The sequence below is a fragment of the Hypomesus transpacificus genome, chromosome 22 (genome assembly GCF_021917145.1).
Source record: "Hypomesus transpacificus isolate Combined female chromosome 22, fHypTra1, whole genome shotgun sequence".
Classification (NCBI taxonomy): domain Eukaryota; kingdom Metazoa; phylum Chordata; class Actinopteri; order Osmeriformes; family Osmeridae; genus Hypomesus; species Hypomesus transpacificus.
The window spans coordinates 12,012,470-12,035,064 of NC_061081.1; the positions used below are offsets into that span (position 1 = coordinate 12,012,470).

At 51.8% G+C, this 22,595-nt stretch overlaps 1 protein-coding gene across 4 annotated transcripts; it reads left to right on the forward strand.

Moving 5' to 3' along the window:
- Positions 1 to 577: 577 nt before the first annotated feature.
- uso1 (USO1 vesicle transport factor) lies at positions 578 to 21,907 on the forward strand. Of its 4 annotated transcripts, none has more exons than XM_047044873.1 (27): positions 578 to 838; positions 2,153 to 2,239; positions 3,448 to 3,512; positions 3,887 to 3,963; positions 4,214 to 4,225; positions 4,593 to 4,640; positions 5,459 to 5,559; positions 5,756 to 5,858; positions 5,993 to 6,048; positions 6,211 to 6,331; positions 6,436 to 6,614; positions 7,609 to 7,749; positions 8,156 to 8,244; positions 8,853 to 9,007; positions 9,160 to 9,365; positions 9,800 to 9,820; positions 13,907 to 14,017; positions 14,302 to 14,420; positions 14,902 to 15,083; positions 15,222 to 15,343; positions 15,479 to 15,617; positions 15,698 to 15,900; positions 15,988 to 16,047; positions 16,296 to 16,406; positions 16,933 to 17,025; positions 17,167 to 17,382; positions 20,834 to 21,907. In XM_047044873.1, exons 1-27 carry the CDS (start codon positions 773 to 775, stop codon positions 20,897 to 20,899), a joined length of 2,949 nt encoding a protein of 982 aa, XP_046900829.1. In that variant the 5' UTR covers positions 578 to 772; the 3' UTR covers positions 20,900 to 21,907. The 4 variants fall into 4 exon arrangements, with proteins under 4 accessions (XP_046900829.1, XP_046900830.1, XP_046900831.1 ...); XM_047044874.1 differs by having other exon boundaries at positions 16,308 to 16,406; XM_047044875.1 differs by lacking the exon at positions 9,800 to 9,820.
- The last annotated feature ends 688 nt before the right edge of the window (positions 21,908 to 22,595 follow it).

Sequence of the window (22,595 nt, forward strand, 5' to 3'; positions counted from 1 at the left end):
GAGGGACTTGTTGCTCTTGTTGGTTGTAACTGATTTAACTTCTTGCACTCACTGTAAATTATATTATTGTTGCTTGCTTTCCTACAGGTACAGTCTTGCACTTTTGAGGTTCATGTTGTTTTGTTGTAACTTGTTTAACTACATGCTCTTATGTTTCTTCCCATTGGCACTTATTTGCTTTTCACAATGTATGCTTCATTTTTTGGCAACCCACAATGTTTTTGGGGCTGTCTCGTTGTTCATGATCATTGACCTATGCACCTTTGTAAAGTTCTCTCTTGGAAGTCGCTTTGCATAAAAGCGTCTGCTAAATGAATACATGTGAATGTAATGTAAAATCATAGAACATTTATGTAAATGCAACTTATAAGTCACGATTAGGAATTTTGTTTTTGTGGTTTGCAAAACACATTTGTAAATTATGGGACATTTGTGGATCATGGTACTTGCATTGACAAATCATATTGAGACATATCTCACTCCATAGTAATGGTGTTGAATGCCCGTGCCCTTTAAGGAACACACTCACTTGTCCCCTGATCAGCCACGTAGCGCCACGTCGTTGCGCGTGCGCACAACGGGTAAAAAAAACTATCCTGCGTGAAGTTCCGGGATTGGTCTAGCTAGCAGGTTCTAGTGTAACAGTGTTAAAAATCAACACTGTACCGCTTTTAACCTAACCACATTAAGCCCACAACCATAAAAAAACACCAATACGTTTCTGTGAGACGGTTGGAGCTTTGAACAAGACAACAAGAGGACGTCGGGTAAGATGAATTTCTTGAGGGGAGTGATGGGGGGGCAACCCGCCGGGCCCCAACCTACGGGAGCGGAGACGGTGAGCATTCCTACAAACAAACACCGTGAGCTAAACCAGCTAGCTTCCAAATACACCACAGAAAACAGCCGGGTTAATGTGGAACGCGTCTGAGCGAATGTTAGATGTGGTCAGGTTGGTTTGGAGGCCCCCTTGTGACAAGGCTGACACCTGCTTCGCCGGCGCACAGAGGTGTCTCAATCATCTGGAACCTTTAAGACCACCCCGGCTATCTTAGTAGCTAGTTAGCTAGACTGAGAGTTAACTAATCAACCAGTCACTTACACACTTGGCTAGCCAGCGAGCTAGCATTTGCAGTAGCCGGTTGGCTACGCAGCTCAACTTGTCTTGTTTTTAGTCTAATATAGAGGACGAACAATTGGACGGATGTGACCTGTTCCTGGCCGGCTTTGTCAGTGCAACTTCAGCGTTTTTGAGAAGAGAAAAGCTCAACGTTAGCGTGCTAATTCAACTAGCCAGAAACACACCCACTGGTCTTGACGGGGTAGCAGTCCTGGCAGCGGGATGTTATTTCTGCAAACGTTTCATCTCTGAATGAAGCCCAGTCTTTGCCTCCCTGTTAATCATATCTGACAACAATCCTGCTACATCCATTCTACCATTATCATCGCATTTCCAGTCAGCAGTCCCATGTTGATGGAAGTCATTCGATCCATTGAAGGCCGATCTCCGTACAGACATTCCCCTCGTGCAGACAGAAAGGGAGAGTCTGATTGACAGTGACAGCATCTCTCTCTGGCACACAGCACGAGAAAGCAATTAAGATGCCATTCCAAGCTCGATTCGGGTAGAGAAACTGGACGGACTATTGAAAGGGAAATGAGAATAGCATTCTTGCTTAAAACATGTTCCGTTCCCCTGATAGGAAGCCGATGACATCAGTATCACTGCTGTTTACCGCCATTGTTCTAGTCTGTTGATAAACACCTACATGAAGTTTTCCTGACAAGCCTGGCTGAGTGGGTTAAGCCAGTTCACTAATGGCATCCAGTCGATCACCACAGCAATATGATGGTTTGATTTAACAACGGACAACAGATAGGAGCATGATTAGCAATCAATTTGCTCCTTCGATTGGTATAGCACAGTGGTAGAACAAGCGGATGGGTATAGCTTATAAGAGCATATGCCAAATGAATAGATTAGTAGTGTTACTATGTTACTGGATACCTAAACCCAAGTCCTCAGTTACCAGATAACTAGTAACTATTAAGCTTTGTGTTAGGTTACCATTATATTATTTTAACGTGTTACCATGTTATCAGATAGCTTAACCACCATCACACCTATCATCACTGTACTCTGATTGGACAGATCCAGAAGCTGTGTGATCGCGTGGCGTCGTCCACCCTCCTGGAGGATCGGCGTGACGCGGTCCGTGCCCTCAAGTCTCTCTCTAAGGTGATTCCTGTCACGTCCCACACCTGCTACGAGTGTTCTCCCTAACCTGTTAGTGTCTGCTCTGTGCTCTGAGTGCTCTCCCTAACCTGTTAGTGTCTGCTCTGTGGGCTCTCCCTAACCTGTTAGTGTCTGCTCTGTGCTCTGAGTGCTCTCCCTAACCTGTTAGTGTCTGCTCTGTGCTCTCCCTAACCTGTTAGTGTCTGCTCTGTGCTCTCCCTAACCTGTTAGTGTCTGCTCTGTGCTCTCCCTAACCTGTTAGTGTCTGCTCTGTGCTCTCCCTAACCTGTTAGTGTCTGCTCTGTGCTCTGAGTGCTCTCCCTAACCTGTTAGTGTCTGCTCTGTGCTCTGAGTGCTCTCCCTAACCTGTTAGTGTCTGCTCTGTGCTCTCCCTAACCTGTTAGTGTCTGCTCTGTGCTCTCCCTAACCTGTTAGTGTCTGCTCTGTGCTCTCCCTAACCTGTTAGTGTCTGCTCTGTGCTCTGAGTGCTCTCCCTAACCTGTTAGTGTCTGCTCTGTGCTCTGAGTGCTCTCCCTAACCTGTTAGTGTCTGCTCTGTGCTCTCCCTAACCTGTTAGTGTCTGCTCTGTGCTCTCCCTAACCTGTTAGTGTCTGCTCTGTGCTCTCCCTAACCTGTTAGTGTCTGCTCTGTGCTCTGAGTGCTCTCCCTAACCTGTTAGTGTCTGCTCTGTGCTCTGAGTGCTCTCCCTAACCTGTTAGTGTCTGCTCTGTGCTCTGAGTGCTCTCCCTAACCTGTTAGTGTCTGCTCTGTGCTCTGAGTGCTCTCCCTAACCTGTTAGTGTCTGCTCTGTGCTCTGAGTGCTCTCCCTAACCTGTTAGTGTCTGCTCTGTGCTCTCCCTAACCTGTTAGTGTCTGCTCTGTGCTCTCCCTAACCTGTTAGTGTCTGCTCTGTGCTCTGAGTGCTCTCCCTAACCTGTTAGTGTCTGCTCTGTGCTCTGAGTGCTCTCACTGCAGATCACAGCTTCAGATCTCTCCTTGTATGTTGCTTTTGATCAAAGGTGTGTGTGTGTGTCATCCGTCATGATGACCTCACATAAACATTCAGGTTGGCCTTGTCAGATCAGAGACATAACATAAAAACATGAGAAGATCACCAGCATCTTTTCTACACAGTCAGGTTTACTAAAAGCCTGATTTATATATTTGTTTTCAAGAACTGTGTTTATAGTTTTTGTTTGTTTGTTGTGTAGAAATATCGCCTGGATGTTGGAACCCAGGCCATGGAACATCTGGTTCATATACTGCAAACAGACAGGTACATGTGTGTGTGTGTGAGGCGGGAGGTGGGAGGCGTTCCGTGTGTGTTATTATTCCTTTCATCCCTAGGCCACAAGGCCTTGTGGTATTAACACCGTCATATAGAAGTGGGGGGTTCTAGCCCGGATGTGTTCTGATCCGGATGTGTTCTGACCCGGGAGTGTTCTGACCCGGGAGTGTTCTGACCCAGGTGTGTTCTGACCCTGGCGTGTTCTGACCCGGGCGTGTTCTGACCCGGGCGTGTTCTGACCCTGGCGTGTTCTGACCCAGGCGTGTTTTGACCCAGGTGTGTTCTGACCCGGGAGTGTTCTGACCCGGGAGTGTTCTGACCCGGGTGTGTTCTGACCCGGGTGTGTTCTGTACCTCCTCCAGGTCTGATTCTGATATCCTGGGCTACGCTCTGGACACTCTCTACAACATCATCTGCAACGACGAAGAGGAAGAACAAGGTATCTGCTCTTCTCCTCAGCCGCTCCAACACGTCTCAGAGTAGCCTGGCCTTTACACTTGTACCACCTGCTGTGTGTTTTGAACATGGAACACAGGACAGTGTCTCCAGCGTGTTGATGGACGCCAGCTGTCATGGTTCCTGTCTGTAGCATGTGTTAGGCCGTCAGTCCTCTAATCGAAACCTCCTTTCTTTACGAGTGTCTGATGACCCTCTCTTCTCTTCCTCTCTTCCATGTTTTAACCCCGCAGATGAATCCGAAGGTAAAACCGTTGTTTTGTGTTTGATGTCACCCTTTCATGTCAGCGCTAGCAACGCATGCTAGCGACTTAGCTGGCTGTGTTGAGAGCTGTTTTCCCTCTGTCCTTGGGGGAGGGGGGGGGGGGGTGTGGGGGTGTGGACAGTATCTACATGCTTGTCTGCTACGCTGGAAGATCTTTACCAATGTTTCTTCAACTCTGTAAAAGCATGTTCTAGGTGTTCAGGTTTCTGTTCAGCTGGCGATACACCCTCCCTGGGAGTAAGTGGAGTGCATGGTTTTCTGGGTAGGGGTGTGTGTGTGGGGTGAGGCCTCCCCCACCCCCACCACCCCTAAGTAACCCCCCCCCCCCCCCCCCCCCTGCCTTGCAGATGCCGCTGCCCCTGTCCCTGCCTCAGGGAAGCATAAGTCTGTGCCTGGTTAGTAGCACCCTGGTTTGTAAACACAACCAGATCTCACTGGCGGTGCAACTAACTAGCTAACTAGCTTGCCTCTTAACTAGTTAGCTCACCTCTTGCTAACTTGCTCACCTCTAACTAGCCAACTTGCTCACCTCTTAACAAGCTAACTTCCTCACCTCTGAGGAAGTAAGCTCAAACTGACTAACTTGACTGAAATGCTTCTTTGTTCAGCCATGTTTGTACGGGTGAACTGACAGCTTGGTGGTTTTGTTGATGTTGTGCTCATGCTCATTGTAACCTGGTAACCAATCTAACCTGGTAACCATGCTACACCTCTTCACACTGCTAAATATCTGTTGCCCCCCCCCCCCCCCTCTGGTGTACAGTGTTCTGTCATGGTGAGGTTCTCTCTCTAGCCTGGTGTTATCCTGTATCTAGGAATGTTCTTCCTGTCGACCACTGGGAGGGTTCTCCCCAGGCTTCCTGGGTCATGTCTAGCTGCCTGTGGTGCAGGAGAGATGGTGTTAGCTAGTTTGCTATTAAACAAGTAAACAGGTTGTCCTGCTATTCTGTGACTCTCCGTCGCCCCCTCCTGGCCTGCTGCAGGGTGGGCTTCTCTCCAGTTAGAAGGAAAAGACTAATACTGAGAATAACCCCACACACACACCTGTTACCCCTGGGTGTGTGTTAGTAACCCTGGGTGTGTGTTAGTAACCCTGGGTGTGTGTTAGTAACCCTGGGTGTGTGTTAGTAACCCTGGGTGTGTGTTAGTAACCCTGGGTGTGTGTTAGTAACCCTGGGTGTGTGTTAGTAACCCTGGGTGTGTGTGTGTTCAGATGAGAGTGCTCAGAAGCAGGCAGAAGACATGGGGGTTCTGTTTACAGACAAGTTCATCCAGGACCCTGAGAACGTCACCCTGCTACTGGCTCTGCTGGAGGTACTGTCACACGCACACACACACACCACACACACATACGCACACATACGCACACACCACATGCACACACTTGCTCACACACACACACGCACAGTTGTTTCCTGTATCTGGACCCATAGGAAATGTTATCACTCTCCTAACCAAATTATCTGGTTTGTGTGTGTGTGTGTGTGTATCTGTGCATGTGTGTGTGTAGGAGTTTGACTTCCACGTCCGCTGGCCTGGTGTGAAGTTGCTGACGGCTCTGCTGAAGAACCAGAGAACCCAGACGCAGGGAGTCATCCTGGTCAGCCCTATGGGTGAGACACACACACACACACCGAGGGAGTCTTCCTGGTCAGCCCTATGGGTGAGACACACACACACACACCCAGGGAGTCTTCCTAGTCAGTCCCCCCCCCATCATGTCTTGTGTGATGTGTCCTGCCCCCAGGTGTGTCCAGGCTCATGGATCTGCTGGCTGACTCCAGAGAGGTCATCCGCAACGACGTGAGTCACAACACAGGTTACCATGGGAACACACACTGTAGACAAAGGAAGGAAGAAAAACTTGATAAGACAAATGAGGCAGTAGCTGATGATGATTAACATAAGCACACAGGAAATACTGACTTTCCACATTCCCTCCCCTCCTGTCTCATCTCTCTCCAGGGTCTGCTGTTGCTGCAGCAGCTGACTAAGGGAAACGCAGCCATCCAGAAGATCGTAGCGTTTGAGAATGCGTTTGAGAGGCTCCTGGACATCATCACAGAGGAGGGCAGCAGCGACGGAGGTTCAGACCCACTAAACACACTGATGACATGAGTATGAGAGGGTATGAATATGAGAGGGTCACCCAGGACTCCTGTACACTCCTGTCCCCCCCCCCCCCCCCAGGTATAGTGGTGGAGGATTGTCTGCTCTTGCTGGTCAACCTGCTGAAGAACAACAGCTCCAACCAGAACTTCTTCAAGGAGGGCTCGTACATCCAGAAGATGAAGCCGTGGTTCGAGGTGGGAGACGACAACTCCGGCTGGTCAGCCCAGAAGGTCACCAACCTGCACCTCATGCTGCAGGTATGCTCCCTCCCTCCCTCCCTCCCTCCTGTCTAGGGGTGTTACGATACCAAAAATTCAGTAGTCGGTGCCAATACTATTAAAATAACACGATTCTCGATGCCAATTTCAATACCATGGTAAAAAAAAGAGGATTGTCTTAAGATTCCATGTAGGCTACTTGAACCATGAACTTCTTTAAAATATTTGAAAAATAGCAAAATGTCCTACAAAGACATACAAAACATGTGCAATACAGCATAGCACAACATAATAAAGTGCAATTAAGCCATTCAGCTAACAAGATGAACATGACATGAGTTTACCTTCTAAGCTATGGGCTAACGTTAAAACTACAGCTAACCTAAACTATGTACATAAGCCATTGTAACACACGTGCCCACCATCTCAAACATCATGTAACGTGTATTTTAGTATGACAGATTAAACAAACAGAAAAAGAGCATTCTTTGGATGTATTCAGAATTTCGCCGCGACTTCAACGAACATTGATTTATTTTGTATGATGCCAGATGTTAGCATCGGTGCTGCGCCTCTTCTGGAACTAAATCAGAACTTGCCTTGAATTCTTTAAACAAATCCAGATGACGATCTTTCAGGTGCTTAGCTAAATTGGAAGTATTCCCCCTTGGTCTGAAGACTGCGGTAGCATTTTTTGCATAATGGATTCTGCGGATTAATTATAACGTCACGGTCATCTGCCTCAAACGCAAACAACTTTCTTTGCCTTTCTTGTCAACAAGTCGAAGCGGGGCGATCGCTAAAGCAGCAGTTGTTATCTTGTTTTTCTTAATGTAAACGTCGACTGGAACACTCCTGAAGGCGCAGCATCGATGCTAACATCTGGCATCGGCGCTCACGGTACTTACGGTGCTTCAAAAAAATGGGCATCATCGGTGTTTTGTTATTTTAGCATCGGAAGGTACCGTAAGTATCGGTTCTCGTGACATCCCTACTCCTGTCCCCTGTACTGACCCCTCTCTCTCCCCCACAGCTGGTCAGGGTGATGGTGTCTCCAGTGAACCCTCCTGGAGCTACGTCCAGCTGTCAGAGGTCTATGTTCCAGTGTGGTCTCCTGCAGCAGCTCTGCACCATCCTCATGGCTACTGGCGTTCCTGCTGACATCCTCACCGAGGTAACGCCCTTCCTCATCCCTTCCTCTTCCCCTCTTCCCCCCCCTCATCCCTCCCTCATCCCAGGGTTACTGGACATTGCTGCTCATTAAAATAATGAAGAGTTTTCCTGTGTCAAACTCTCCCACCTTCACTCTCTTTCTTTCCGGTCCCTTTCTCTCTCCTTCCATCTCCGTTCCTCCTCTCGCTCTCCTCCCCCTTATTCTCTCTCTGTCTCTCTCTCTCTCTCTCTCTCTCTCTCTCTCTCTCTCTCTCTCTCTCTCTCTCTCTCTCTCTCTCTCTGTCTCTGTCTCTGTCTCTCTCTCTCTGTCTCTGTGTGTCTGTCTCTGTCTCTGTGTCTCTCTCTGTCTCTCCCCCCCCCCCTCTGTCTCTCCCCCCCCCTCTGTCTCTCCCCCTCCCCTCTCTCAGACCATTAACACTGTATCGGAGGTGATCCGGGGTTCTCAGACCAACCAGGACTACTTTGCGTCTGTTAACGCCCCCTCCAATCCTCCCAGGTGAGTTGTGTGCGTGTGTATTAGGGCTGGGCGATATATCTAAAAAATTGATATCTCGAAATTGTAATTTTTTTTTATAATACCAATTATGATTTTCTTTTGCCCCCATTAGAAAACAACAAAATCAACTTAGATAGAACAGCTATTGTTACAAAGTACCAAATGTGTAGTGCAAATTCAAGCAGTAAAAAAATAAATAAGACCCTCCCCCACCTCATGTATGTTGTGCGGGAATACACCACAAGACAAAAAGGGGACGGAATATTGGACATTCAGCAGCGTTGTTTGGGAAAGTATGCTTGAATTTGAAATATTCAATATTAGCAATATTTGCACATTTTACACCGTCGTAAAAATTATTGCGATATTATCGCTAATATTCGATATATCGCCCAGCCCTAGTGTGTGTGTGTGTGTGTGTGTGTGTTCACTTTCCCAAAAATTTTGGAATCTGCTTTTAACCCCCTCCCCTCTTTCCTCCCCCCCCCCTCTTCCCTCCCCCCCCCCCCTCTTCCCTCCCCCCCTCTCCCCCCCCCTCTTCCCTCCCCCCCTCTTCCCTCCCCCCCCTCTTCCCTCCCCCCCCTCTTCCCTCCTCCCCCCTGCTCCAGACCAGCCATCGTGGTGCTCCTCATGTCCATGGTGAACGAGCGGCAGCCATTTGTGTTGCGCTGTGCTGTTCTCTACTGCTTCCAGTGTTTCCTGTACAGGAACCAGAAGGGCCAGGGAGAGATCGTGTCCACCCTGCTACCCTCCACCATCGACAGTGAGACACACACAGTCAGACAAAGTCAGACACAGTCAGACATGCCATACTGGACTTACCTGTGTACACACACACAATACTGGTCTTTACTATTTTAGTAAAGCATAGAATGTGCAGCTGCCAGCTCCTCCCCCTCTCCTCCCTCTCTCCAGCCAACTCTATCTCGGCCGGCCAGCTGCTGTGTGGGGGTCTGTTCTCTGCAGACTCCCTGTCTAACTGGTGTGCTGCAGTGGCCCTGGCTCACGCCCTCCAGGACAACCTGCCCCAGAAGGAGCAGCTGCTGCGTGTGCAGCTGGCCACCAGCATGGGGAAGCCCCCCGTGTCCCTGCTGCAGCAGTGCACCAACATCCTCTCACAGGTACGCTCCCTACGCTAACGCCAGGCTAGGTGTGGGACAGGCTAGGCTAAGCTGATCTCAGGTATGCTAGACAGGTATGCTACAGGCTAGGCTGGGCTCGACTAGGCTAACAACCTTTGGCAAATTTCAAGTCTTAGTTAAAGGGAGTGAAATTGGAGGAGACACAATTGAAAACAGTGTTGGTGTTGCAATTAGCGAGTCTTATGAGTCAGTCAATTCTGCGGTAGCGAGCTAGCAGTGTGCTAGGTGAATGGTTACGCTATAAAAGATTGGATGTACATACATGCTAACGTGCTAACCTGCTATAAGGATGTCTGTACTCCGTGAAAATACACTAGGTCACATCACCGTGATTTGTGAAACAAACATCGTCATGTGCTGTGTGTGTGTGTGAACGTTAAGCAGTGTGTCATCTCAATGTTGTGGTTTTGCAGGGTGATAAGATCAACAGGAGGGTGAGTAGAGTGTGGGCAGCAGCTGTCATGGTTTGGGTTAGGGTTTGGCTTGGCACTATCATCAGCAAGCAGCAGCAAGGGTCTCTCCCCCCCCCCCCCTCCCTAGTTCTTCTACTTCTAAAGGGGGCTGGTCTCTCTCTCTCCCCCTCCCTAGTTCTTCTACTTCTAAAGGGGGCTGGTCTCTCTCTCTCCCCCTCCCTAGTTCTTCTACTTCTAAAGGGGGCTGGTCTCTCTCTCTCCCCCTCCCTAGTTCTTCTACTTCTAAAGGGGGCTGGTCTCTCTCTCTCCCCCTCCCTAGTTCTTCTACTTCTAAAGGGGGCTGGTCTCTCTCTCTCCCCCTCCCTAGTTCTTCTACTTCTAAAGGGGGCTGGTCTCTCTCTCTCCCCCTCCCTAGTTCTTCTACTTCTAAAGGGGGCTGGTCTCTCTCTCTCCCCCTCCCTAGTTCTTCTACTTCTAAAGGGGGCTGGTCTCTCTCTCTCCCCCTCCCTAGTTCTTCTACTTCTAAAGGGGGCTGGTCTCTCTCTCTCCCCCTCCCTAGTTCTTCTACTTCTAAAGGGGGCTGGTCTCTCTCTCTCCCCCTCCCTAGTTCTTCTACTTCTAAAGGGGGCTGGTCTCTCTCTCTCCCCCTCCCTAGTTCTTCTACTTCTAAAGGGGGCTGGTCTCTCTCTCTCCCCCTCCCTAGTTCTTCTACTTCTAAAGGGGGCTGGTCTCTCTCTCTCCCCCTCCCTAGTTCTTCTACTTCTAAAGGGGGCTGGTCTCTCTCTCTCCCCCTCCCTAGTTCTTCTACTTCTAAAGGGGGCTGGTCTCTCTCTCTCCCCCTCCCTAGTTCTTCTACTTCTAAAGGGGGCTGGTCTCTCCCCCCCCCCCCTCCCTAGTTCTTCTACTTCTAAAGGGGGCTGGTCTCTCTCTCTCCCCCTCCCTAGTTCTTCTACTTCTAAAGGGGGCTGGTCTCTCTCTCTCCCCCTCCCTAGTTCTTCTACTTCTAAAGGGGGCTGGTCTCTCTCTCTCCCCCTCCCTAGTTCTTCTACTTCTAAAGGGGGCTGGTCTCTCTCTCTCCCCCTCCCTAGTTCTTCTACTTCTAAAGGGGGCTGGTCTCTCTCTCTCCCCCTCCCTAGTTCTTCTACTTCTAAAGGGGGCTGGTCTCTCTCTCTCCCCCTCCCTAGTTCTTCTACTTCTAAAGGGGGCTGGTCTCTCTCTCTCCCCCTCCCTAGTTCTTCTACTTCTAAAGGGGGCTGGTCTCTCCCCCCCCCCCCCTCCCTAGTTCTTCTACTTCTAAAGGGGGCTGGTCTCTCTCTCTCCCCCTCCCTAGTTCTTCTACTTCTAAAGGGGGCTGGTCTCTCTCTCTCCCCTCCCTAGTTCTTCTACTTCTAAAGGGGGCTGGTCTCTCCCCCCCCCCCCTCCCTAGTTCTTCTACTTCTAAAGGGGGCTGGTCTCTCCCCCCGCCCTCCCCCCTCCTTAGTTCTTCTACTTCTAAAGGGGGCTGGTGTCCCCCCCCCTCCCACTGGCTTCTTTTGTGTTGGCTTACATCTTCCTGTCAGGTACTGCTTTGACCCCTGACCTACGACACCCTAAACTGACCTTTGATCATAAGAGCTGGTCTTTCGGGGGTTGGACTGTTCTGGAGAGGGCTAGAATGGAAGGGCTGGATAGTCTAGAGCCCCTCCCTCCCTCCTTCCTCTCCTAAAGGTTTCCTGATCCAACATGAGACACCAGGTGCAGAACTCTACCAGGTGCAGAGCTCTACCAGGTGCAGAGCTTTACCAGGTGCAGAGCTCTGCTGCTGAATCCAGGCTTTTCATTTCAGATCAGTGGTTCCTCGGAGAAAGGGAGAAAGGAAGTTTGTTTTTACAGACCTTCGGATGGTGGAAGTGGCTTATTTTGGGGGGAGTGGTCCTAATATGGTCCCAGTGGTTGTTCCTCCTCCTGTCCTCTAGGTGGCAGTGCTGTCAGAGGGGATCTCAAGAATGAACACGCATAACAAATAATACTCCAATCAAATCTCACCCGAGCCTGAAAAATATGACGTTCAAATTAATATCTGTTATCACTCTTTCTTTCCCTTTTCAGGTTTCTGTCTCTCCTATCAAATGTTTTCTGTTGTTTTATTTTGTGTGTGTTTTGTTTTGCATTACGTCATCATTGGAGACGAAATCTGAAAAGGTGATTCCTTTGTGGTTTGTTAGAATGCAGATATCCCATCCCTGCATCCACCATCCATGCCTCCATTCTGGAACAAGACCATTTTAGTTCTTTCTTTTTGACTGAGAGGGGTATACATCAAAACACCTTTTCCCCCACACACTAGTGAACGGACACTAAATACGATTTACAAAAGTACATTTAAAAGTAGTGTCACTACTAGTACCTTTCTGATGATTCATTCAGGTCTTAAAAGATGCTGTTGTGGACTAGGGAAGGCTTTCAGTGTTTTAGACAGATGCTATCTGACTCTGGTACCTGTGTGACAGATGCTATCTGACTCTGGTACCTTTGTGACAGATGCTATCTGACTCTGGTACCTTAGTTTGACCAGAGCGGGGTTGTGTAAGCACCACCTGTGTCATCCTTCCCTCAGCGCTGCCCTGTCCACCTTGAACTACAACCCCAACTGATCCAGAAGCTGGTGTTGCAGTAGACACTTCAGTTATGCACCCTTCCTGTTCCAGTTGATGTTCAGTTTATTGCTGAATCAGATCCCAGCTGATTCTGGGTGATGAGCTGCACTTGTGCTACGCTCTGTTTGTTCGTCACTAAGCAGCTGCTCATTTATTCATTTCATTGGTGGATAAATGTAGCGGTTGTGATTATTGAAGCGTCAGACCAGCCCATAATCCAAGTGGCCCCCAGTTATCCCCATGACAACGCATGACATGTTTTTGTCACCTGTTCAGTATTATGGTTTGGCTGAGCAACAATCTTTTTTTGGTTGCCATCCTTTGCCAGTTCCATAGTGTTCATATCATAAATACGGCTTCAGCTTTGCATGTCTTGTTGGACAAGATTACGTTTTTATTTGGCGGTTTTATTCTTGTAGACGTAGTACAGTTGTCTTACTGGTTTGTTTAGAAAAGTATTTTCAAATGTCCAAATACCGCTTTCTTGTGTCAACCCTGAACAGCTGCTACTCTGAATCTCTAATATTAACAGTTCAGTTGTTTTATAAGATACTAATTCACATAATATACTTCATTACTGCATGGTGACACTACCGTAGTTAACCTCATTTGCATATTTCATTTATTTTATAATTAATTTTAGCACCGGAGGTTTTCTTTTTTATAACTTTATTAATTTCTGGTGTGTTTGGAGTGTTGCTGTTTTAAAAACATACCATGTTTTTCCCGCCTCTAACCTGAGTTTGCTGTCAGTCTGACCTGTCATAGGAGGGCTGATGACCATCAGATCAGATGCTTTTATTTGTTTCACCCACAGCAAATTCACTTAGGAAATATATTCCAACAACATTGATGTGGTTGTTCTTTATTGACCTGGACTTAAATTTAATATGCTTACACATAATTCTACCTGGAACTTTTTTCATTGTTTTATTTTAATTATTCATTTTGTTGGCCGATTACTCATTCAGATCAAAATAACCCGATCTGACTTCGTAACGAATCTTCTCATTTGAACACAGATGCATTCTATTCATTGAAAGCAATGCTGTTACAATTGGGATATTGAGTACGCTTAAATCGAATTCCTGACTAATCTGAACAATCCTTGTTCAGACACATGAATCTGACTGTTCAGGAGTTGTCCAGAACCATGAATCTGACTTCAGGAGTTGTTCAGACACATGAATCTGGTTCTCTGTTCAGGCATTGTTCAGACACATGAATCTGGCTCTCTGTTCAGGAGTTGATCAGACACATGAATCTGGCTCTCTGTTCAGGAGTTGATCAGACACATGAATCTGGCTCTGTTAAGGAATTGATCAGACCCTGATATGTTTTTATCTGTAACTATTTTGTGTGTGTGTGCGTGCGTGTGCGCGTGCGTGCACGTGTGTGTGTGTGTGTGTGTGTGTGTGTGTGTGTGTGTGCGTGTGTGTGTGTGTGCGTGTGTGTGTGTGTGTGTGTGCAGGGCAGCAAGGCCCAGACCAGGGTGGGGCTCCTCATGCTGTTGTGTACCTGGATCAGCAGCTGTCCCATTGCTGTCACACACTTCCTGCACAACCAGGACAACATCCCCTTCGTATCCTTGGCAACAACAGTTACCCCAGACTCTCTCTCTCTCTTCACCTGGGTGTTCAGGCAGACCCATCAACACTCATTTAACACAGATATTGTAAAAAATAAACTAAAGTTAAATGTTGTTCATTTTCTGTAGACAGTGTATTTGTAGGCAGAAGATGAAGATGGCTTTTAACATGGGTTTTAGAAAATTCATTTAAAAGTTCCAAACTGCCGCCCAGTCTAGTCCGTCTCCCTGGGCGACCACGGAACGCAGCGTGTGACCCTTGACCCGGCCCCCTGCAGCTGACGGGTCAGATCTCAGAGAACCTGGGGGAGGAGGAGAGGCTGGTGCAGGGGCTGTGTGCTCTGTTGCTTGGGATCTGCATCTACTACAACGACAACTCCCTGGAGAACTACAGCAAGTAGGGAGGCTCACAGGCACTCTCCTCCTGTCTTGCTCTCTCTGTTGGTCTCTCTCTGTTGGTCTCTCTCTGTCTCTCTCTCTTTCTGTCTCTCTCTGTTGGTCTCTCTGTCTCTCTCTCTTTCTGTCTCTCTCTTTCTGTCTCTCTCTGTTGGTCTCTCTCTGGTCTCTCTCTGTTGGTCTCTCTCTGTTGGTCTCTCTGTTAGTCTGTCTCTGTTGGTCTCTCTGTTGGTCTCTCTGTTGGTCTCTCCCTGTTGGTCTCTCTCTGTTGGTCTCTCCCTGTTGGTCTCTCTCTGTTGGTCTCTCTCTGTCTCTCTCTCTCTTTCTGTCTCTCTGTGTCTCTGTCAGTAACAGTAGCATCAAATGGAAGACCACTCTTGAGACTGAAAACATGTCATTCCACTCAGTTGCCTCTCCTCCTCCCCCTCTCTCCCCCCTCTCCCCCCCTCTCTCTCCGTCTCTCTCCTCTCTCCCCCCTCCAGGGAGAAGCTGAAACAGCTGATAGAGAAGCGTATTGGGAAGGAGAACTTTGTGGAGAAGTTGGGCTTCATCACCAAACATGAGCTGTACTCCCGTGCTGCCCAGCGTCCACAGCCTACCTTCCCCTCCCAGGATCACATGCTGTTCGACCACGAGTTCACCAAGCTGGTCAAGGAGCTGGAGGGTCAGACATGCACACACACACACAGATACACACACACAGATACTCATACACACTCACATGCAGACACACAAACACACACTGTCTTTAGTCTGTTCTTTCCGTGTTGTGGTCACGTGTGTTCCTTCCTGTCTTGCTCAGGCGTGATTACTAAAGCGGTGCACAAGTCCAGTGAGGAGGAGAAGAAGGAAGAGGAGGTGAAGAAGACTCTGGAGCAGCATGACAGCATCGTTACCCAGTACAAGGAGCTGATCAGGGAACAGGTGGGCCACACACCCACACACACACACCCACACACAGCACTGTGGAGCAGCATGACAGCATCGTTACCCAGTACAAGGAGCTGACCAGGGAACAGGTGGGCCACACACTTACAGTAGCCCCTTGCTGTTCTCCAGGACGCCCAGATCCAGGAGCTGAGGGAGCAGGTGGGGACGCTGGCAGCCCGGAGCGACACCCTGGAAACCACCGTAACCCAGCAACAAGCACAGATCCTGCAGCACAAGGACCAGTACAACATCCTGAAGCTAAAGCTGGGTAGGCCCTCGCACACACACCAGCAGCAGCACGATCTTTACCAGAACAGAGAAGCAGCTGTTCCTCTGGTGTCCCTGCAGGTAAAGTAGAGTCCCCGGGGGGGGGCCAGGGCGGGGGCCAGGGCGGGGGCCAGGGGGGGGGCCAGGGCGGGGGCGTGCCCCCGATGAACGGCCTGCAGACAGAGGAGGTGTTGCTTATCAGGGAGGAGCTGGAGGAGCTGAAGACACGACACACACTGCTGCAGAGCCAGCTGGAAGAGAGGGATGCACTGGTCAACACACTGGTGAGGAAGGGGGTTAGCCAAGGGCGAAATGCTGTGCATGGGTGTAACAGTGTGTGTGTAACGGTGTGTGTGTGTGTTCTGTCTCAGAGATCCGAGGCCCTCAGCCCAGAGACATCAGCAGGATCAGAGCACTCAGAGCTCACACAGGTAGGACACACACACACACACACAGGAAGGACACACACACACATACACAGGTAGGACACACACACAGGTAGGAGACACACACACACAGGTAGGACACACACACAAACAGGTAGGACACACACACACACACAGGTAGGACACACACACAAACAGATAGGACACACACAAACAGGTAGGACACACACACACACACACACACAGGTAGGACACACACACCCAGGTAGCTCCCACACAGGATGATTGTGCAGGCTGTGTTGCAGGAGCTGGAGGTGCTGAGGGGTCAGGTCCAGACCCAGGCTGCAGAGATCAGCCGGCTGCAGACAGAGAGACAGGATCTGCTCCAGAGGGCAGAGGCTGCCGTGAGTACCGTACTACAATACTGCCACAGTACTGCCACAATACTGCCACAGTACTACCACAATACTGCCACAGTACTACCACAATATTGCCACAGTACTACCACAATATTGCCACAGTACTACCACAATACTGCCACAGTACTACCACAATACTGCAACAGTACTACCACAATACTGCCACAGTACTACCACAATACTGCCACAGTACTACCACAATACTGCCACAGTACTACCACAATACTGCCACAGTACTACCACAATACTACAACAGTACTACCACAATACTGCCACAGTACTACCACAATACTGCAACAGTACTACCACAATACTGCAACAGTACTACTACTACTACAACAATACTACTACATTTATTCTTTTAGCAGACGCTTTTTTTTAATTCAAAGCATTTTTTTATCAATTTTTTGTATCCACTACTACAACAATACTACTACTACCACTACAGTACCACAACAATACTCCTAAAATACTAAGATAAGTGATGTGTACTCTGTCCTCCCTCCCTCAGTCCTCAGCAGGGGTCTCCAGTGACGAGGGCTCAGCAGTAGCAGAGCTGGAAAGCAGGCTGGCAGCCCAGACCACAGAGACAGAGAGACTGCAGGTCTGACTCACTCACTCACACACACTCACTCACTCACACACACTCACATATACACACTCACACATGCACACTCTCTCTGTCCTCCTCCCCCTCCTCTCTTCCCCCTCCTCTACTCCTCTCCTCCTCCTCCCCCCCCCCCAGGAGGAGGTGCGTGTGCTGGCGGAGGGCCGGGCGGGGCAAGATCAGCAGCTGGCCTCATCCAGCAGCACGGCGGCCATCCTGCAGGCGGAGAAGAGCCGTCTGGAGACTGAGCTTCAGGAGTCCAGGAGGGAGCAGGACGACCTGCTGATGCTGCTGGCAGACCAGGACCAGAAGATCACTGGCCTCAGGAGCAGGCTCAGGGACCTGGGGGAGACGGTAGGACAGGCCAGGGGGGAGAGGGAGAGGAGGGAGGGGTGTGGGAGAGGGAGAGGAGGGAGGGGTGTGGGAGAGGGAGAGGAGGGAGGGAGGGTGTGGGAGAGGAGGGAGGAGGGAGGGGTGTGGGAGAGGAGGGAGGGGTGTGGGAGAGGAGGGAGGGGTGTGGGAGAGGGAGAAGAGGGAGGGGTGTGGGAGAGGGAGAAGAGGGAGGGGTGTGGGAGAGGGAGAAGAGGGAGGGGTGTGGGAGAGGGAGAGGAGGGAGGGGTGTGGGAGAGGGAGAGGAGGGAGGGAGGGTGTGGGAGAGGAGGGAGGGGGTGTGGGAGAGGAGGGAGGGGTGTGGGAGAGGGAGAAGAGGGAGGGGTGTGGGAGAGGGAGAAGAGGGAGGGGTGTGGGAGAGGGAGAGGAGGGAGGGGTGTGGGAGAGGGAGAGGAGGGAGGGAGGGTTGAGGGAGAGGAGGGAGGGGTGTGGGAGAGGAGGGAGGGGTGTGGGAGAGGGAGAAGAGGGAGGGGTGTGGGAGAGGGAGAGGAGGGAGGGGTGTGGGAGAGGGAGAGGAGGGAGGGAGGGTTGAGGGAGAGGAGGGAGGGGTGTGGGAGAGGAGGGAGGGGTGGGGGAGAGGGAGAGGAGGGAGGGGTGTGGGAGAGGGAGAGGAGGGAGGGGTGTGGGAGAGGGAGAGGAGGGAGGGGTGTGGGAGAGGGAGAAGAGGGAGGGGTGTGGGAGAGGGAGAAGAGGGAGGGAGGGTTGAGGGAGAGGAGGGAGGGGTGTGGGAGAGGGAGAGGAGGGAGGGGTGTGGGAGAGGGAGAGGAGGGAGGGGTGTGGGAGAGGGAGAGGAGGGAGGGAAGGGTGTGGGAGAGGAGGGAGGGAAGGGTGTGGGAGAGGGAGAAGAGGGAGGGAGGGTTGAGGGAGAGGAGGGAGGGGTGTGGGAGAGGGAGAGGAGGGAGGGGTGTGGGAGAGGGAGAGGAGGGAGGGGTGTGGGAGAGGGAGAGGAGGGAGGGGTGTGGGAGAGGGAGAGGAGGGAGGGAAGGGTGTGGGAGAGGAGGGAGGGAAGGGTGTGGGAGAGGGAGAAGAGGGAGGGAGGGTTGAGGGAGAGGAGGGAGGGGTGTGGGAGAGGGAGAGGAGGGAGGGGTGTGGGAGAGGGAGAGGAGGGAGGGTGTGGGAGAGGGAGAGGAGGGAGGGGTGGGGGAGAGGGAGAGGAGGGAGGGAGGGTGTGGGAGAGGGAGAGGAGGGAGGGGTGGGGGAGAGGGAGAAGAGGGAGGGGTGTGGGAGAGGGAGAAGAGGGAGGGGTGTGGGAGAGGGAGAGGAGGGAGTGGTGTGGGAGAGGGAGAGGAGGGAGGGAGGGTTGAGGGAGAGGAGGGAGGGGTGTGGGAGAGGAGGGAGGGGTGTGGGAGAGGGAGAAGAGGGAGGGGTGTGGGAGAGGGAGAGGAGGGAGGGGTGTGGGAGAGGGAGAGGAGGGAGGGAGGGTTGAGGGAGAGGAGGGAGGGGTGTGGGAGAGGAGGGAGGGGTGGGGGAGAGGGAGAGGAGGGAGGGGTGTGGGAGAGGGAGAGGAGGGAGGGGTGTGGGAGAGGGAGAGGAGGGAGGGGTGTGGGAGAGGGAGAAGAGGGAGGGGTGTGAGAGAGGGAGAAGAGGGAGGGAGGGTTGAGGGAGAGGAGGGAGGGGTGTGGGAGAGGGAGAGGAGGGAGGGGTGTGGGAGAGGGAGAGGAGGGAGGGGTGTGGGAGAGGGAGAGGAGGGAGGGAAGGGTGTGGGAGAGGAGGGAGGGAAGGGTGTGGGAGAGGGAGAAGAGGGAGGGAGGGTTGAGGGAGAGGAGGGAGGGGTGTGGGAGAGGGAGAGGAGGGAGGGGTGTGGGAGAGGGAGAGGAGGGAGGGGTGTGGGAGAGGGAGAGGAGGGAGGGGTGTGGGAGAGGGAGAGGAGGGAGGGGTGTGGGAGAGGGAGAGGAGGGAGGGGTGTGGGAGAGGGAGAGGAGGGAGGGAAGGGTGTGGGAGAGGAGGGAGGGAAGGGTGTGGGAGAGGGAGAAGAGGGAGGGAGGGTTGAGGGAGAGGAGGGAGGGGTGTGGGAGAGGGAGAGGAGGGAGGGGTGTGGGAGAGGGAGAGGAGGGAGGGAGGGTGTGGGAGAGGGAGAGGAGGGAGGGAGGGTTGAGGGAGAGGAGGGAGGGGTGTGGGAGAGGGAGAGGAGGGAGGGGTGTGGGAGAGGGGAGAGGAGGGAGGGGTGTGGGTGAGGGAGAGGTGGGGAGGGAAGGGTGTGGGAGAGGAGGGAGGGAGGGGTGTGGGAGAGGGAGAAGAGGGGAGGGAGGGTTGAGGGAGAGGAGGGAGGGGTGTGGGTGAGGGAGAGGGGGGAGGGGGTGTGGGAGAGGGAGAGGAGGGAGGGAGGGTGTGGGAGAGGGAGAGGAGGGAGGGAGGGTTGAGGGAGAGGAGGGAGGGGTGTGGGAGTGGGAGAGGAGGGAGGGGTGTGGGAGAGGGAGAGGAGGGAGGGGTGTGGGAGAGGGAGAGGAGGGAGGGAAGGGTGTGGGAGAGGAGGGAGGGAAGGGTGTGGGAGAGGGAGAAGAGGGAGGGAGGGTTGAGGGAGAGGAGGGAGGGGTGTGGGAGAGGGAGAGGAGGGAGGGGTGTGGGAGAGGGAGAGGTGGGAGGGGTGTGGGAGAGGGAGAGGAGGGGGGGGAAGGGTGTGGGAGAGGAGGGAGGGAGGGGTGTGGGAGAGGGAGAAGAGGGAGGGAGGGTTGAGGGAGAGGAGGGAGGGGTGTGGGAGAGGAGGGGGGGGTGTGGGAGAGGGAGAAGAGGGAGGGGTGTGGGAGAGGGGAGAAGAGGGAGGGGTGTGGGAGAGGGAGAGGAGGGAGGGAGGGTTGAGGGAGAGGAGGGAGGGGGTGTGGGAGAGGGAGAGGAGGGAGGGGTGTGGGAGAGGGAGAGGAGGGTGGGGGTGTGGGAGAGGGAGAGGGAGGGAGGGAAGGGTGTGGGAGAGGAGGGAGGGAAGGGTGTGGGAGAGGGAGAAGAGGGAGGGAGGGTTGAGGGTGAGGAGGGAGGGGTGTGGGAGAGGAGGGAGGGGTGTGGGAGAGGGAGAAGAGGGAGGGGTGTGGAAGAGGGAGGGGTGTGGGTGAGGGAGAGGAGGGAGGGGTGTGGGAGAGGGAGAGGGGGGAGGGGTGTGGGAGAGGGAGAAGAGGGAGGGGTGGGGTGTGGGAGAGGGAGATGAGGGAGGGGTGTGGGAGAGGGTGTGGAGGGAGGGAGGGGTGTGGGAGAGGGGGGGAGGGAAGGGTGTGGGAGAGGAGGGAGGGGGTGTGGGAGAGGGAGAGGAGGGGAGGGAGGGGTGTGGGAGAGGGGGGAGGGAGGGGTCTGGAGAGGGAGGGATGGGGGTCTGGGGGGCAGTGGGTGGGGGAGAGAGGGGAATGTGTCTTGTGTCTTATCCCGCTAGCCGTTTTGTGGTGTACCTCCCCCCCGCCCTAGTTAGAATGTGTCCCTGTCCTTCTCGCAGATCGATGACGAAGATGACCTGGACCCCCGGGACCCGTCGGAGGAAGAGGAGGAGGAGGACGACTAGAGAACCAGGGTGAAGAGAGAAAGAGAGGTAGAATGCCTGCCGATGATCGGCGAAAAGAGACGCTGTTGGCACCGCCCATGTTGATGAGAGTACGCGGATAGAGAAACTGAAGGATCTAGCAGCTCCTAGGACTAATACTGAAGCGCTTTCTCTCCCTCCCTCCCTCCAGCATCCCTCCCTTCACATCCCTCGTTATCATCCATTTTAACGCGTGTAGATTTTATTCCAAGATGGAGACGTGGTCGAATCAGCGATGTTGTTATTCTCAACGCGTTCATCTCATCCTCTTCGGCTTCCACAAGCTGCAGTCCCCTCAGGAGAGCGTCTGGGTCGGGGGCATGGGCTGCCATTCTGTCCACCTCACAGATGATGGACAGCCGGTCTGGTGGTCTGGGGTGTTCCACACCACCACTCTGACTAACTCCATCCTACAACGCAGAACTCAGACGCCCTCTATCTGCCACCACAGGAACTGCACTGGACACCCCCCCTCCCCTCGCTCTGCCCTCTTTCCCATGATGCAGTGTGGATGTTCAGGTGTGTTGGACTTCTCACCTGTCTCTGTCTCTGTCTCATCGACACACGGACACTACAAACCAATCAGAAACAAGAGCAGAGTGGAGTCTCCACTGACAACACAGGGAACATTTTTAGTCGGCCAGCTTTATTTTCTCTTAGTGTTTTTTTTTTTTTTTTAAGGTGGCCCCAACCCGATTCACATCTCCTGGTCTGTGCTCTGCTTCACTGACACACTCAGTGGGCTTGAACACACCATGTCTCTTACATGTTTAGTTAAGTCAAGTCAGAGTTTGATTTCAGTTGAGATTCACCTCAGTTACACTTCACTCACTCTACGATATGCTGCAAAGCTAGCCGACACACAAGACATGTATGAGGTGTTTGGGGGGGAAACAATATTTTTTCAACTTTTTGGTCCTGGCGTTCGGCTTCTGTAACTTATCGATTTAATGAGCCACATTGAAAATAAATAAAATGTAAATCTATGAATCTCTGTGCTTGTGGGAGTACTTTGTACAGCTTTGCTTAATCTGCACTGTGAAATATTAAGTGATTGTTCATTTAGGCATTTCAATCACTTTAATATTTTAGACCATTAATGATTTAAATATGTAACAAAATCATATAATCATCATTATCATTTAGACAACAAATCTAGACTTATGAAATATTTTGACAAACTAGTTGTTGCTTGAAATGTTTAGTTGTGTATACATTTCTTCATATTTTGTTTCTAGTTGACAGTTTAGGTAGAAACATGGTTGTCTGTGGGGGGGAGATGTGGGCAGGCTCTAATGAATCTGTGTTGGTGTGTGAGGAGCTTCTTTACATCGACAGGCATGCTAACAGACGGGCTAACTATGCTAACCGACGGGCTAACTATGCTAACAGACGGGCTAGCTATGCTAACAGACGGGCTAACTATGCTAACAAACGGGCTAACTATGCTAACAGACGGGTTAGCTATGCTAACAGATGGGCTAGCTATGCTAACAGACGGGCTAGCTACGCTAACAGACAGGCTAGCTATGCTAAAAGACGGGCTAGCAATGGGTTTTATAACAGGAATTCTACAGTATTACACTACCAGGAACTCCAAGGGGGAACTAAATAGCATTTTCGTTAAAGATGTGATCTTTCTTAGTTTTTACTGTTTCATTCCTGGTCTTACATGCTG